General features: G+C 59.9%; 1 protein-coding gene across 1 annotated transcript; it reads right to left on the bottom strand.

The window, feature by feature from the left end:
* Nucleotides 1-1,168: 1,168 nt before the first annotated feature.
* ARHGAP30 (Rho GTPase activating protein 30) lies at nucleotides 1,169-15,051 on the bottom strand. The gene is made up of 12 exons (XM_006907873.3): nucleotides 14,695-15,051; nucleotides 10,388-10,490; nucleotides 8,692-8,836; nucleotides 7,783-7,865; nucleotides 7,509-7,616; nucleotides 6,790-6,917; nucleotides 6,166-6,337; nucleotides 5,984-6,087; nucleotides 5,832-5,909; nucleotides 4,883-5,284; nucleotides 3,707-3,972; nucleotides 1,169-3,618 (listed from the first exon to the last, which is right to left on the bottom strand). The coding sequence occupies exons 1-12, from the start codon at nucleotides 14,789-14,791 to the stop codon at nucleotides 1,978-1,980; spliced, it is 3,327 nt and encodes a 1,108-aa protein (XP_006907935.1). The 5' UTR covers nucleotides 14,792-15,051; the 3' UTR covers nucleotides 1,169-1,977.
* Nucleotides 15,052-16,191: the final 1,140 nt, after the last annotated feature.

Below are 16,191 nucleotides of genomic sequence, written 5' to 3'. Positions count from 1 at the left end.
GCCAGTCGGCCCACTAAGCGGGGAGATGAGCGAGCCCGGCGCAAAACAAAGGCTTCCCCCCAGGAATCCCCTGACCTGAGCAACGGGAACGAAACGAAGGCTGCCCTTCCTCGCCGGCCCACCCCGTCTCCACGCTCCCGCCCGGTCTCGCACTCACCGGCCGAGCGCGCCTCAGCCGCCGGTTCGCTCCGACAGCGCCTCCCTCTCCGCACTCGGGCAGCTCCATGCACGGCTGCGCATGCGCGCTCCCATCCCGCGGCCATGTAGGTGAGGGGCGGAAGTGTCGCCTCGACCGCCGCGCCTGCCCGGCCTCTGAGCCGCCCACTTCCGGTCGCTCCATCTTGACGCGAGCCGAAGGGTGCGGACGGCGGGGTGCGGCTGGGGTCCAGAAGGGGCGAGCGCCCGGGAAGAATGACGCTGGAGCCCCGCGCGCTCTGGGCAAGAACGCCGACTTGTGCTACCGTCTTTCTGCCGGACAGGGCCTTTACATTCAGTTCCCGGGAAGGGCGTTGGGCCGGTGTAGATCAAGGGAGGCACCTCGGTCGGAGGCGCCATCTTTGACAAGGGCTACCACGGAGGCCATCTTGGACGCGGGCCTCCTGGAAGCGTTTCCTGCTCGGTCCGGACGCGTCTGGGCACGCTCGGGGCCTCTGTGCTGCTCTGCGTCGGCGTCCCTCGCGCGAAGACCCCAGGGCTTTCGGTGTGGCAGCGTCCCGGTGGCCGCGCGACGGCCCTTGCTCCCCGCCCCTCTCAGCACTGCCCGCCCCGCGTGGGCTCGGAGCGGCGCGGTGTCACGGGGAGCGTCGGACTCCAGCCTCGCAAACGGCGCTCGACCGACCGCTGCCGCTTCTCACCTCCGGTCTCTTCGCAGGCCTTTTGACCTAAAAAGCCTCAGTTTCCTCAACTAAAATGGCGAGGCCAGTGCCGACCTGACAGAGTTGTTAGGTGGACTAAATAAAACCAAGGGCAAAGAGTCCAAGCGCGGGGAATCCCTAGCCTTTCTTGACACACATGAACATCATGTAAATGGCAGTTTCTCTTCCCCATTTCCTGACCGCCGCGAACCCAGCCCTGGTTTCTAGCCACTGGTCTCCATGACAACCACGGAAGAAAAGCACCCGAACGACAAAAAAAGGAGAACGGTTGGCCAAACGCGAAATTAGGATACCGGTCACCCAAGACTCTAATAAGAATAATCAAACTCCACACTATTTACATGTGAAAATACAACTTTTATTCCGAGACGTCACTCCTTAGGGGAATGAGACTAGTGGCCCTAGCCTGTCTGCGGAAGCAGTCCCAGGGCCCCAGAGATGCCATTCCCCTTCCCTGAAATAGGAGGAAGTTGTTCCCAAGGCAAAAGGCGAGGCCACAGCAAGACCTCCCTTAAGGTGACCAGAGGCAGTGGGTGGAGTTGCTGGGAAGGGAGCCAGTCCCTCCAGCAAACATCGAGGTCTTCACAGCGCTTCCTGGACACGTGCGCGTAACCTGGAGCTAAGAGGGTCGGGAGGTATACAGGCATCCAAGAGCAGAACAAGGATGAGCAACTTTAGAAGGGTATGACAAGTTCTGACCGGCCCTGTCCTCCCCACCTCCACCCTGGGGGCTTCCATGAAGAGAAGGTCACAGCGGCAGAGGAAGGCAGGGACTTGGCTGGAGTTCCCCCTTCATTCTTCACTTTGAGAAACCTCTACGTTTTCTGCCTACTCTGTTCCCTTTGGCCAATGACCACACTCCCTAGGAACAGGATCTCGGTGACTTTCTTGGGACTCTCCTAAGGGATAAGTGCTTTGTGTCTGAGCCAAGCTCAGGTGAACCAACCAAGGCAGTTCCTCCCATAGTCACAGAGAAGTTAGAGACCCAGAGCCCACAGAGTTGGGCACTGCAGCTCCTCGGGCTGCAGAAGACACAGCTAGTTAGGGACCCCAGAGATCCCAGACAACTTACTGTCCCCTTTGCCCAATGCTCTGGTCCTAATCACAGTCCCTCACCTTTCCCAGGATTAGCCTGTGTTTCAAAGGCATACGTTCTGCGCTGTGGGGGTAAGAGGGGGTGAAGGGGCTGGGGTTCTCTGGGGGGCAGACTAAGCCGACTCCGAGGTCCAGACCCTTCTGATCCTTCAGGAGGGAGCTCCAGGCAGCTGAGGGGCCGAGGATAATGGGCAGAGGTCATGCTACAGGGGGAGGTTCTGGGGATGAGGCTGTAGTCCTCACCCCCAGTACAGGTCTGGGTCCGCCGAACTCCCTGGGCCTCAGTTCTCTGGCGGTCCCGGGCCAGAGCCACAGCAGCATCAAAAGAAAGACTACCCCCATTCCTCCAAGAGGAGCGAGAGGCTCTGGGCCCCCAGGCCCTCTCCCCGGGAGTCCCATCAAGCCGGCCGGGCCTCAGGCATGGACTTGCAGGTGCCACATGGATCTTGCTACACATTGTGCTGGGCATCTTGGCAAACTGTGGCTTAGGGGGCACCACTGGCACAGAGCGGACCTGTTGGACCTGAACCAGGGTGGAAGCCAGGCGCATGCCCACACCGCCGGCCAAGCCCAGGGGACACAGGCAGGGACTGCAGCCCTCTGAACTAGGCTGCCCCTCAGGCTCCATCTCCTCTGGCCGAAGTGGCGGTGGGGCTGCCTGTTCTGTCTCAGAGGGACGGGCGTTGCCCTCTTTGGCACTGTCAGCCTCCAAGGACTCTACAGATGACCCTCCAAGGAGGAAGCTCTCTTCTAAATGATCCCCGCCGGCCCTCCGGTCCCCCTCTGCCTCTCCATCGCCGCTCTCGCGCTCCTTGCCGACCTCCCCTGCTCCTCCTCCAGCTGCCGCTTCTGCACTTCTGCCGTCTTCACCGTCTCCTCGGTCTTCTCTGGCCTCTTGGTCACCGTCCTCCTGCCGTCCTTTGACCTTATCCTCATCCCCTCTGCCTTCCTCAGCCTGTCGTTCCTGTACAACTTCCCAGCTCTCCTCCACAGCGTGGCTTTCCTGGGCCTCGTGCTCGGGGTCCCTTCCGGCCTCTCCCTGTGCTTCCCCCGCTTCCTCGGCCTCGTCCTGTCTCTCAGTCTTTCTTTCGTCCTTGTCTTTACCCTGCTCTCCTCCCATTTTCTCCACCCCTTTAGCTGCTTTCGTGCTCTCATCCTCCCGCTGACCTTTGGCCTCTTCTCCGTTGGCCTCTGTCTCTTCCCCACTTCCTTCTCTCAAACTGACCGTCATCTCTTGGCCTCCCCCAGCCTCCTCTTCATCCTCCCCTGCCCCTCCAGCCTCCGCCTCACACTCTGGACTCCCCTCAGCTTCCTCCCTGATGTCCCATCTGCTGCCAGGCTCAGCCTCCTCGTCCTGCCCAGGTCTGCAGCATGCCGGTGCTTCCTCGGCCTGTCCTGGAGCCTCGTGCCTGCCACACCCTGCTGCCTCTTCTTCCCGAAGACCTGGACCCTCCCAGGCCAGGGGTGTGGCCCCCAGGAGGGGGCTGAGGTCATCGTAGGCACTCAGGAAGACTTCCTCCCCACTTTCCTCCTCTGCTTCTGGCCCAGGGCCAGCAGAGTCCGGGGAACAGCAGCTGGGAGCCAGGACGAAGTGTGCCTCATCCAGAGACAGGTCATCCAGGGGTGGCTCCACAGAGAATTCCTCCACCTGCGGGCACAGCATGTGGCTCAGAACCAGGTGGCCCTGTCTCCCCTCTGGATTCCTCACCACCCCCAAACCCAGCACGGCTTCTTACCTGCGGCCCAACTCCCAGGAGCTCTTCCAGGTAGCCCATCCCAGGGTCATCCTCCCCAGGGGAGAAGGCTGCTCCTGCTGCTCCTGCCTTGGCCACTTCCCCATCCTCCACCCCCACCCACTCGGGCTCTGAGCCGCTTGAGTCCTCTAGGAAGGAGAAGGAGTCCTGCACCTCCTGGGACAGGCAGTCCTCCAGGGCAGGGGCCACGTCTGCCGCGCCTGAGTCAGCCAGGGCACCTGGGGCTGGGCTTGCCTCCGACTTCTCATCTGTTGGAAGAGAGGGAGTCCCAGGAGTACAAAGGTCAAGGCCAGCCCTGACCCTTTCCAGTGTGGGTCTTCCTGGCATTGCTGCAGTGTGGGCCCAGCACTGCCAGCAGATACCCCATGTGGCCAACCCTCTCAGACCAGTTTACCTATTGGCTTAGAGCTGCCTTTTTTGAGCTCCTAGCACGTGCCAAGCACTGTGCTATGTTTTACATGTTATCTTACTTTTCCCCACCAAAACCACCCTGTAATATCCCCATTTTACATATGAGGAAACTGAGACTCCAAGAAATTAAACAGTTTGTCCAAGGTCACACAAGTGACACAGTTTGAACCCACATCTACTCAACTGCATAGCCCACATCCTTCTCCACTACCCTGTGGCACCTCTCAGTGACGCTTTCAGAACTGGAGTCAGAGCAAAGATTAGATCCGAGACCTGCCACCTCCTAACTAAATCACAAATTGCTTAACCTGAGTCTCAGGTGCCACTGCTGTGACGTAAGGATAACAATACCTGTGTCATAGAGTATGAGAAAACGAAATAAGCTAACACCAGCAAAGTCCTTAAGACAGCATATGACGCCTAATAAACCCTCGATAAGTCTTCGCTGTTAGTATTAATGTTATGATGATGATCACTGTTCTCTATTACGCATCCCACCTTGTGTGTAGCAATCCCTGCTGTATACGTCTGACACTGACCCCATCCTTGGGTACCTGAGACATCTTCTCTCCATAGATTTCACACGAGTTGATAACATTACTGGATTTCCCCAACCTTGAACCAGGGAGGCAGCTGAAAGTAACCACCCAAAGCCCCGGGGGTAGGGACTCCTCCCTCCCCAGCATCAGAGCTTCAGTCGAGAATTGTAGTCCCCTCTCCCATCCTTGGAAATCCCAGGGTCCTTACCTGGGGGGCCAGGGCCAAGGCCCGGGCCGGGGCCAGGGCCAGAGGCAGGGCTCGGCCTGGGCTGTAGGGCAGGACATTCAAGGCCACGGGTGAGCCTGGCCAAGGAGACGTTAGAGATGATGTTTGGGGGCACGTTGAGGATAGAGGTGATGTGTAGGGGGAGGTTGACATTGTAAGGGTCTGAGATGTGGACGCCAGCACAGCGCTCAGCACGGCTGCTGCCCCCAGCACGGACAGCTGACCGCCCAGCTCGTGGCGTGCCTGGCTCTGAGTTCGTGCTGCCCAGGGCCTCTGCCTCGGGCTGCGGTTCACCCTCTGCTGCCTCCACAGAATCATTCTCCAAGCTCTCAGAAAGCGGTAGGCTTGGCCGGGGGCTGCTAGGTCCCACCAGCCCCTCCGGTTCTGTGGAGGAGAGAGAGGCAGGGAATAGTCTCAGCTACAAGGGACTTGACCTGGACACCTTGGGAATGCTCCGGAGAGTGCCCTCTGCTTCCTTGAGGCTTAGAATCCTGGATGGCACTGGGCTCAGCTTCCCTGGGCCAGCACAGCAAATTCCACAGCAGGTCAACAGTCACCCCACCTACACACACCTAGGAACCCCTTCCCTCTCTGAAGATACAGCCACTGGCCATCCCTACCTCCACACAGCCACTCTGTCCCTGCAAGTACTCATGACACCCCAGAGACAGAGGATAAACTCACCACTGTAAACCCAGCATCCAGCACTATGGCTGCTATATAACAGGCACTCGTTACATAAGTTTTAAATTAGTGCATACATTTGGCCACATGTACACACACACACGCACACACCGGTCTTATTCCTAATACTGGTAAGCACTTACAGGTACACTCACAGACACGCTTCCACACAGATGCGTACAGGCCCATGCTGTTAGTAGTACGCACACGCACACGCACACGCACAGGAGCACACACTTACACTCACCGTCATTGGCCCCAGCCGCAGCACTCAGTGAGTCCATGCTCTTGGCTGGCCGCAGCACCCCCTTGTCAGATTTGTCTTCTGCAAGACAGGGGCATGATAGAGCCAGGGCCTGGCACACCTGCGGCAGAGGCCCCCACACCTCCCAGACTTACCCCTGTCCTCCAGCCCCCGTGGGAGTTTACGCTTGGTCTCGTTGCCAGAGCGACCCAGATTGAAGATTGATCTCCACTTCCTGACCTTCAAAGACCCTTTCCTCCTGCAGGGAATGGAGAAATCACTGGGGCGGGGGCCGGTGGTCTGTGCAGGGGAGGAGGGCCCCGGAGGAAGACCTTACTTGTGCTCTGTGATCTCGATGATGGTGTGGTAGGGCCGCATCTGCGGGGGGCCGTCTCCAGCCTGCAGGACGCTAGGCAGGTGGTAGGGCAGGGACCTGGGCATCAGGTCCTCAGGGCTGCCCGACGCCCGGGGCCCCGGAAGAGAGCGCCATCCACCATCCCCATCAGCAGCTGGGGAATCAGCCAACATCAGAGAAGAGAGGGCTCAGGCTCCCAGGTCCTCACCACACGGCCCGTCCACCAGCTGCCAGGCTAGGGCTGTGCCCGGAGGCCCCTGACCTAGCTCCTCGGGAGGGACTGAGTCCTCAGGGACAGAGAGGGCCAGGGGATCCCAGGACATTGGCCTGGTGGGCTGGGGAGGGACTGAGCAGTCACTAGCCTTGAGAGCCAGGACGGCGATTAAGAGGCCAAGTTCTGCCCCAGACCGAGAGCAGAAGAGGCCCGCCCGAGTCCCGACTGCCAGCGCGTCCCCATGTGGCCATCAGCAACACCTCCCTTGGAGACTCAGTTTTCTCATCTGCACAACGGGGAGAGTGAACTAGATGATTTTTGAGGCCCTGTGTAACTCTGACATGACACCCCAGACTGAGAGCGGTGACGTGGTGGGTGGGGAGGGCACTAACCAGAGAGGGCAGCACCCCCGAAGAGCCGGTCCACGTGCGTGAGGATGAACTCTACGACGATGGACTGCACGCGCACCTCCATGAAGGCCGCAGTCCCGTTGAAGCCTGAAGCCTCTATGTCCTTAGACCTGTGGCGACGTGGACTTATGCGCCCCCAGCCCCACCACACTTCTTCACCCGAATTCTCCTAAGAGCCCCTGCGCCTTTCCCCTGCGTGCCGGTAAGCCCGCCTCCACCTGTAAACCGTGCGCAGGACTCAAGTCTCTACCGGCGCTTCCTCCAGGAACCCTTCTCAGACACCTCCTCAGAATTAACTCTGCTTCCTGCGCACACCAAGGTGTCTCGTTTGTAATGAATATAAGGATTTCTCCTAGTCTGCCTGCATCACAAGGAATTGTGTGCTGGCCAGTTCTCCAACAGACCGTAAGACATGTGCTCGACAAACACCGGACAGGGATCAGTCCTGCTCCGGCTGGGGGCCCGGTGGGTACGCGTGAGGAAACACAGAGGCGCTGCCCTCAGGAACTTCACTCGAGCTCCAGAAAGGGCTAAAGGGTGAGCCCATCCCACACTTGGTGTAAACCCTGAAGCTCCTGTTTCTCCCCGGGCTCCGTGAGATCCCCCCTCACCTCCCCCACCTCCCCAAGGCACACGCACAGCCACAGCCCTCCCGGAGTCAGCCTCGGGGCCAGGCTCGGGGGGCTACTGCTCGCACGCACCTCAGCAGGTTGGGGGCCCAGACGATGGCCAGGTTGCGGGCATGCATGTTGGTCTGCGCGCTGTGCGAGGCCATGTGCACCAAGTGACGCATCAGGAATTCCAGGGTCCTGCAGAAAAGGCGCCACGGGGCAGAGGACACTCAGGGGCCACACGGGGCAGGAGTAGGGCTGGGGCCTGGGAGCTGGACGAGAAGGGGCCAGTCAAGGCCCTTGGTGGAAGGAGAGCCTGGGCTGTGGGAGGTCGGGGCTGGAGGTGGGGAGGGGCCCCACACACCTGTAGTTCGGGACGGGCAGTTCTCGAAGCACCTCCAGGATCTTGACCAAGCGCTCAGGCTCCAGCTGCACTGCCACGGCCTCCTGGTGGGGGCCCAAGGGGCAGCACTCAGCGCCCCGCACCACCCTTGCTCACACCCCAGAGCTCGAGTTAGACTCAGAGGCCCCGTCCCTGAGTCTAGAAACCACCAGCAGAAAACGTGGGGCCCACAAGACCTGCAGCTGAATCCTGGTCATGCCACTTAATACCTCTGTGACCCTGAGCAGCTCACTGCCCCTCTCTGCCTTGGAGTCCTCTGTCGGTGGCACTCTGGTCCTGGGACACATCAGTGCCCCTGACCTCGCGAGTGCTCAGGGGCCGTGGAGTTATTCCAGGGTGTCCAGGAAGGCCCACGCCCGCCGGGTTAGTGGGTGTGGGCGGGGCGGCGCCTCCGCTGTTCGGGGTCTTCAAACACGGGCACGCTCTTCGGAGCGCGGCTCGTCCTACGAGCGTGGATTCGGGCGGCATTTCTGCCATGTTCTCACTCGGAGGGCGCGGGCACGTGATCGCAATCGTGGGGGCACGCTCGAGAAGTTCGGGCCTCTGAGAGCGTTCTCGCTCTCTTACGTGTCGGGAGGCTCTCGTCTAGACGAGTTCCAAGGCCTTCCCGCTCTGACCACCGGTGCCTACTCTCCCCCAGCTCCCGCCCGCCGTGTGTGGTCTGCAGCCCTAGGGAAAGGAGGGAACGGAGAGAGCGGGGGACGGGGAGGGCACTGGGGGTGCAAGGAGACTGGGGAGGGCTCGAGCTCCTGGAACGTGGTCTCCACCATTCAGGATCGCTAAGCCTCTGCCGGCCACTGGACGCACCTGGGCTGCCAACATCGGAACAGCTGCCCCCGCCCCCGTCCTCTGCCCCAGCCCCCAACTCACAGCGAACTTGTCGTAGAGCCGGTAGGTGAGCAAGGGGTCCGGCAGCTCCCTGAAGTAGGCCTTGCACAGGGAGGACACGCAGTGAATGTCCTGCAGGTAGACGTCCCGCCGTAGGTCCGGCTTCCGCTCTGCCTCGAACTCCTGCCTGGAGGGTGTGGGGGGCAGAGTGGTCAGGGTAGGGGCTCGGGGGTGGGGGGTGCCTGGGGAGAGCTGGGGGCGTGTCTCCATGGGGACGCGAGTCTCAGTCGTGTAAGTGGCTGTGCAGGGGGCAAGCGGATATGTAGCTTGACAGGGCCCTAGGCCAGGAAGCAGCTGTGGGCGTGCGCAGCGATGCAGGGGCCTGCAGGGGCCAGTGCGAGCGGGGGATGAGCCCGGGCGTGTTTCCGGTGTCTGCAAGATGGGCACGTGTAACCCCTAGGCGGAAACGTAAGTGTAAATCTTCACGACCTTGGGTTAGGCGACGGTTTCTTAGCTATGACACCAAAAGTGCAGGCAACCAAAGAAAAAATACACTGAACAACAAAACTGCAAACTTTTGTGTGTCAAGGGGCACTATGAAGAAAGTGAAGACAACCCACAGAATGGGAGAAAGCATTTGAGAATTATAGATTTGGTAAGCGTTTAATGTCTGGAATATGAAGAATGATTACAACTCAAGAGAGACAAATAACTCAATTAAAAAATGGACAAAGGGTTTGAGACATTTTTCCAAAGACATACAAATGGCCAATAAGCACATGAGAGGGTGCTCGACGCTGTTACTTACTAGGGAAATGACAATATAGATGAAATATGTCACTTCATACCCACTCGGGTGGCTATAATAAAACAGACGCCCAGTGACGAGTGCTGGCAGGATGTGGGGGACCCTCACACACTGGTGGGGATGTAAAATGAGGAAACGGCTGTGGAAAACGGTCCAGCAGTTCCTTTAAACGTTCAACACACAGTTACGCGTGTGCGATCCGGCACCTCCGCTCCTACGCACACTCTCTTGTAAATCAGAAGCACGTGTCCCCACAAGGGCTCAGACGTGAATGTGTGTAGCACCATTATTCATAGGAGCCAAAAGCAACGCGGCCGTGAAAGGTGAGTGGAAACTAAACGTGGAAAAGCCTTGCGATGGGGCATCGTTCAGCCATGGAAAGAAACGAAGCTCCGCCGTCTGAGACACAGGCAGGAAGCTGGAAAACGCCGTGTGAGGAAGGCCAGCGCACGAGGCCCAACCCCGGGACCCGCCGACACGACGCGTCCAGAGTAAGAACAGCACAGAGACAGAACGCAGGCCGGCGGCTGCCAGGCCTGGGCAGGCGAAATGTGTGCAGGGGCTGCTCCTGGGGAAGGGGGTCCTTTTTAGGGGCGATGAGATGTCCTGGAGTTGGACACTGGTGCAGGTCGCACACCCTGTGAGTGTACTACCGAACCGTCCATTTTTACGTGGTGAGTTTTATGGTGTGAGAATCATATCTAAATTTTTAAAAGCTGGATGGGTGTGGGGGGGGTGCAGGTGTGTCAGTTTGCGTGTGTGCGCGCACGTACACGCGTGCCAGCCTGGGGGCGTGGGGGCACGGTCTCGACCTTTCCCGAGAAGACTCTGGAACCCCTCCGTGACAGCACCTAGCATCTAGGACCCCTGCTCCCCACTTCCCCTCACCCTCTGGCTCCCCCAGAGCCCTCGCCGCACTGCCCGACTCACCGGAGCTTCTGGATGTTGGAGGAGACTCCTGAGAGGCGATAGATGCCGTCCACCACCCCATGCTCCTCCACGAACTCCGCGCAGGCCTTCAGCACCTGCGGCACTGGGGACACACGCAGGGCAGAGGGAGACGTCAGAAGGTCTGGGCGTCCGAGAAATGGACGCATCAGGGAAGGGAGTTTGGGGAGATTGGGGGCAAAGCCCGCAGAATAAAAACTCGTCAGAAAGATTCGCACAGGCCATCAGCTCCCACTTGCCAAGCCCTCTGCCGCCTCTCTGCCCACTGGGTCCTGAGCATCAGCGCAAACGCCCCTCACCCCAGCGAGGGGGCTCGCTGCCTCTCTAGGCTGCCTGTTCCCCTTAGAAAATTCTGCCTTTTGGAACTGAAATTTCTTTCTCTATAATTACTTGTTGCTACTCTGGAATTTTTAAAGGGGCAGCAGCCATCTGTGTGAAAGGGGACTCGGGGTACAAACTGGTCTCGAAAGTGCATTTACATGACACTCTACACAAAATAGAGGAACGTTAGTTGTCCCACTCAAAATGGAACGCGGCTGATGGGGATACCTGCGAAGCACCCGCTCTGGTAAGCAAGTGCGTGGACATTAGTTTCGTCATGGGAAGGTGCACAAAACAGCACCAGACCTCCAGACAGGTCAAGTCGGGAGAGAAGGTCCTATGTGCCAGGCACTGTCATTACATGCTCTAGTCCCCACTCTGCAGACAGGAAGACAAGGTCAAAAGAGTAACAAGTGACCAGTACCGACCAGCAGAGCCAGGATTCACTTCCGAGAGCTCGAAGAGCTGCTTCTGTCCCCCTGCCCCGGGCCCTCCTCTGCTACTGCGCTGTCAGCTCCGTAAGGACGAGATCAGAGCACAACCCTCCCGACATCCCTCCTCATCATCGTCTGACAGCGTCTCACACGTGGGAAACCCTCAGAAGCCACAGGCTGCAGCCCCTCTCCACAGGCCACACAGCGATTTCGAAAGCACTTGCCTGCCTTAAATCTTTGCTGTCTGTACAACCTGCTCCACTCCAGTCTTTACTGCTCACCGTACGGATACAGAATAAAATATAAACTCTTCAGCATGGTACAGAAGACCCCTCAGAAGCCAGTTCCAAGCCACCATTCCAGCCTCAGCTCCGGCCAGTCCCCCAACAAACCCTGCAGTCCAGCCCTTTGCTGCTCAACGAGCGAGCCTTGTGCCCTCACTTACGCGACTTTCTTGCCTGGACACGTGCCGCCTTGACTGCCCAGTGAACTCCTATGCATTCTTCAAAACATTCCTTGGCCAGCACCTCCAATTCTGAACCATTTGCTTTCATCTGTATTAGAGCTCCCACAGTCCTTCGCATCTAGATTATAGCACTTACTGCACTTCGTTCTGATTAGTTTCTTTTATTTTTACACCTATAGCGCCTGGTCTTCCTAGGTGGTCTCCCATCCAAGTACTAACCAGACTTCGGAGATCAGACGGGATCAGGCACGTGCAGGGTGGCATGGCCTTAGATTGATTAGTTTCTTTTGTACCTATGCCTTTGGACAAGCAGTAACATCCTCCCCAGCATACAGCACAGTGCAGACACAGAGCATGTGCTCAATAAAGGGTTATCACAGGACTCAACGAATTAAGCAATCAGCTGTGAGCATTGGTGACGCCTCTCGGAGACTCGACACGGAATGTTGCCCAGGATGAACTATTGAGTCCGACAGACTGTGACTCCCCAAGGCCGTCCCTTTCACGTGTCAGTGTCAGAAAAAAGCTGTGCTTTTTCTAAGCCACCTGTTTTTCCTTTCTCATGGGCTTCATGAGTCTCGTTCCTAACTGTGCTTAGCCCCGCTTCGATCGCCGGGTGCTCAGGGCCCACGCCCAGGACCCACAGAGAACCAGGCAATACGCAGTTCTGGGCCCTGATCTTACCCTCCCTCTCGTTTTCCCGTCAACTCGAGTCCTTTGGTCATCGTCTCTCTCTTTTTGTAAAGCTTTGGGTTTTGAAAGTCATCCATCCCAAGTTCTTTGTGGCATTAAGTAAGATAGAAATACACAAAGAAGGGAATAAATTCCTCAGCCACTACTTTAAAGCCTCTTGCGACCTGGCGTCCACGCCCTTGCCCTCCCGGACCCCAGCGCCAGGACTTGGGTGAGACGAGAAAGGTGTCCAGGGCAAGAGAGGCAGAGGATCACCCCCTCCCAGGGCCGTGCGAGCGCCCGAGGCGAGGGCTCCCCGGTCACCTCTCACCGCACCTTAGTCCTCGCCCGAAGTTCACCATCCGTCCCTTCAGGCCCTGGGCCCATTGGCAGGGGTCCCCTGACCTCAGGCCCCGGCACAGATGCAGAGAGGGGGTGGCCCTCCTTGTCGGGGCTGCTGCCTCACTCACGGTGCCTAATGCTGCAGCAAACACCTGACTCGAAATGGGCTGCTGTTACCTGAACCCCGGGTCCTTTTCACATGAATTGCAACCAGGCAGGGCAGGTCTCCCTCCTCCTGTTCTCTGTGGATTCTGAACCTCCAGAGGCCTTTAACGAAGGCATTCAAGAGCCTGGGGAGTCAGAGCCACTGAGGAAATGGGTCAAGGAGATGGGGGGAAGACGACAGGGTCAGAAAGAGGGGGCAGGCAAGGAGCTAGGGGTCAGAGATGGGGTCAGAAGCACAGGTGCGAGGCAGGGTTGGGGTGGCTAAGTCGAAGGCACAGAGACGCCAAGGGAGGGGGCAGATCAGGGCGGGGGCCTGGTGCCTGGAGACCTGGAGAGTCAGAAATCTGAACACCACGGAAGAGACAAAGGTCAGGAACAGGGAGGGCACGCGTGTGGGGCTCGCAGACGGAAGCGAGTCGCCGGGGCAGAGAGCTGGGGGAAGGCGCTGGAAGGACCAGGGGTGTGAGCGTGGGGAGACAGCGCACCGGAGATGGAGGGGGCCCGGAGCCGGCCTGCACTGGCAAGGACGCTCATTCCCGCTGGGCCTTGAGTTAGACGGAAGCATCAGCAGCCTGCCTACCCTTCCGCTCTCCACCCGTCTATGCCGGGAGGAGCCGGGGAGGGAGAGGGGGCCGCCGTTGCCCGCAAGGCTCTGGCGAGGGCCGGCGGGTGCCTCCGTCCCCTCTGCGGTGCACTTGGGCCAGGGCCCAGCAGCCAGGTGTCCACCCTTTCCAGAGAAAGGGGATGCAGGCGGAGGCCAGGAAGGGTGACAGGGAAGGGCACGGCCAGGACGAAGAGGCCGCGCTGGGCTCGCAGAGACCTGGGAGAAGAGCATCGGTCCCAGCTAAAGCGCACGCGTGTGGCCGAGAGTCTCCATTCTCGAGAGGGGCCGCCCTGTGCGGAGAGCGGGGCTCCGCCCGTGGAGAAGAGAAAGGCCCCGAGAAGTCACTTCAGCTACTCAGGGTGCCTCCCTGGGCCCCGGGCTTTCCCTAAGGGAGGCCGGGAGGGATGGGGGCCTCTGGGGGAGGAGAAAAGGGGAAGAAGGTGTCTGGGGATGCAGGGCCAGCTGTGAGCAGGAAATGAGCCGGGAGCCGCCATCACCCTCCTGCTACTGCGCTGTGCAACCCAGAGCACAGGGGACAAAGAGGAAACGGCAGGCGGGGCGGGGCGGGTGGGGGAGGGGGGACCTGCCCTTCCCTGGGAGGGGCCCGGTGAGCCAAAAACAAGCCGGCGGGCGCCCAGGACACCTGTGTTCAATTTCAAATCACAGCGAGACATGTTACGAGTGGCTACTCCACGCCAAGCTCAGATGGCCAACACCGTCCCTGATCTCCAAGCCCGGGGTGGACGCTGGGCCAGCTCCGCAGTCCCCACACCACCTTCTCTGCCCCGTCCACGCCATCTTCACACCAGACCTCAAGCCGCCTCTTACTCCCGGGCCTGCCCGTTTCTGCAGCTTCTTCCCTGGCCCTTCATCCACTTCGAACCTGCCTCTCCTCTGAGCGGGAAGAGTAGGGTCACGGGCAGTGGGGAGGGCTGTCCTCACCCCACATCCTCGCTTGTGGCTTCTGCAGAGGAGCCAGAGCCTGCCACCCGGCCCCAGGCACTCTCCTCCAGGCAGGAGACCCCGTCGGCCCTTCCGCCTCCCTCAGACCCTCTGGGGCCCTGCTCCTGTCCCCTTCCGTTCAGACTCAGGAACTTCCATCGCCCCTTCTGCCGGCCACCTCCCGGCCCTGTCCCCGTCAGCCTCCCCGTTCCCAGGCAGTCGCTCAGGAATGGCCCTGCCCTCGCTCCCCAGCATGGCTCCTGCCTCGCCTGGTCCAGCTGCCGACCCCACCACGACCACCCCGAGGTGCTTCTGCCGCAGCTTGGCCGGGGCTGGCCCTTACCCTCCTGGCCCGAGTGCAGCAGGTGCTCCTGCAGGTCGCACCCGAACACCCGCTCCTTCGCGCTGCCCTTCTTCTTTCCTTTCTGCCGAGACTTCATGGCTGGGGCTGCGGGGCTCTGGCCCAGCCTCCGACCCTGAGGCCTTCGCCCTACCGGTCCCCCATGGGATCCTAAGCCGGCCTCCGGGCCCCCCCGGCCCGGCCCCAGGGGGCAGGGCTCCGAACTGGGGTAGAGGGGGGCCTAGAAGCAGACAGCAGCTCCTGCCTCTGGAGCCCTGGCCACACGGAAGCGGCCGTGGAAGAGGAAGCTGCCAGGACCCTGGCAAGAAGCTGCGTCTCGTGGCCCGAACTGGCACTCGCCCTGCTCGCCCCACTCAGCCCTGGGGGGGGCAGGAAGCTGTGCAGCTCCTCAAACCCGCTTCCTGTTAGAGCATCTTTGCAACCACAGGGGCTGGGGTGGGGGAGGTAGCCGACACATCCTCACCCCTTGCTGCGACTTAGCTCATTGGCCAAGCGGAGGTGATGTCAGGGCCCTGGGGTGCCTGCTGGTCTGGGGCGTGAGCTGCCTCACACCCCTGAAGACCAGAACTCTGGGGTCCAGGGTGGAGACCGAAGCCTGCCCCGGGAGCGAGGCAGCGCTCACAGGAGAGAGAGCGCCCGGGTTCTGCCTCTGACTGGCTCGACGCCCCAGCTGAGTCACCGGACTTTATAGAGTCTCAGTTTCCACACGTACGAAAGTCAGGGGAATGGACGAGAGCAGCAGTTCCCAACCTTTGTGGCACCAGGGACCGGGGCTCCCATGAGAATCTAGTTCCTAAGGATCTGAGGCGGAGCTGAGGCGGTGATGCTGGCGCTGGGGAGCGGCTGCGGATACGGATGAAGCTTCGCTCGCTCATCTGCCGCTCACCTGCTGTGCGGCCCTGTCCCTAACAGGCCACGGACCGGCACCGGTCTGTGGCAGGGGTGGGGGGACCCGTGGACTAGACAATCTTCAGACCCTTCCGACTCTCACACTGTGGGGCTCAGTCAAGGTGGTCCCTCCATCCGTAACACGTGCACACTGCCACCTACCTCCAGGCTGGTGGTGCTGAGAGGCCATTGTCACACGGGCTTCTCGGCACCGCAAACCAAGGTGCTGCCTGTCCCAAAGGGGCCCTGGGCTCCACCGTCCCTCCTGGGGACTCTCGGAGTGGCTGCTAGTCTTGTGGGGGTTGTTCCTTTCCCTGCCCTCCCAGCCACAGGCACCCAGCGCCTCCCCCCATGGGACCACAAGGAGGACGGGGCTGAGACAGACAGTACAGAGTTTGGGGCTGACACAGCTCAAGGGGCAAGACAGGAGACAGCCAGGACAGGTCTGATCTGTTTATTTAAACACAGAACATCATCTTATGTACAGATATGCACATATTTACACAGGATGCACACGCGAGGGTGCTGGGCCTGGCTGGCTGGGGATGGGAGTCTGTCCTTTGGTCCAGAAACCAGCAGCTCTCAGGTCTA

Source organism: Pteropus alecto, unplaced genomic scaffold (assembly GCF_000325575.1).
Source record: "Pteropus alecto unplaced genomic scaffold, ASM32557v1 scaffold101, whole genome shotgun sequence".
Classification (NCBI taxonomy): domain Eukaryota; kingdom Metazoa; phylum Chordata; class Mammalia; order Chiroptera; family Pteropodidae; genus Pteropus; species Pteropus alecto.
This window is presented reverse-complemented; position numbering and strand designations above follow the sequence as displayed.

Excerpts from the sequence above, each read along its gene's own strand:
- ARHGAP30 (XM_006907873.3), bottom strand. The coding sequence starts at position 14,791 with ATGAAGTCTCGGCAGAAAGGAAAGAAGAAGGGCAGCGCGAAGGAGCGG. Across the intron at positions 6,918-7,508 it reads TGGGCCCCCAACCTGCTGAG|GTCTAAGGACATAGAGGCTT; the intron begins GTGCGTGCGAGC and ends ACGTCGCCACAG. Across the intron at positions 6,088-6,165 it reads ATCGAGATCACAGAGCACAA|GAGGAAAGGGTCTTTGAAGG; the intron begins GTAAGGTCTTCC and ends CATTCCCTGCAG.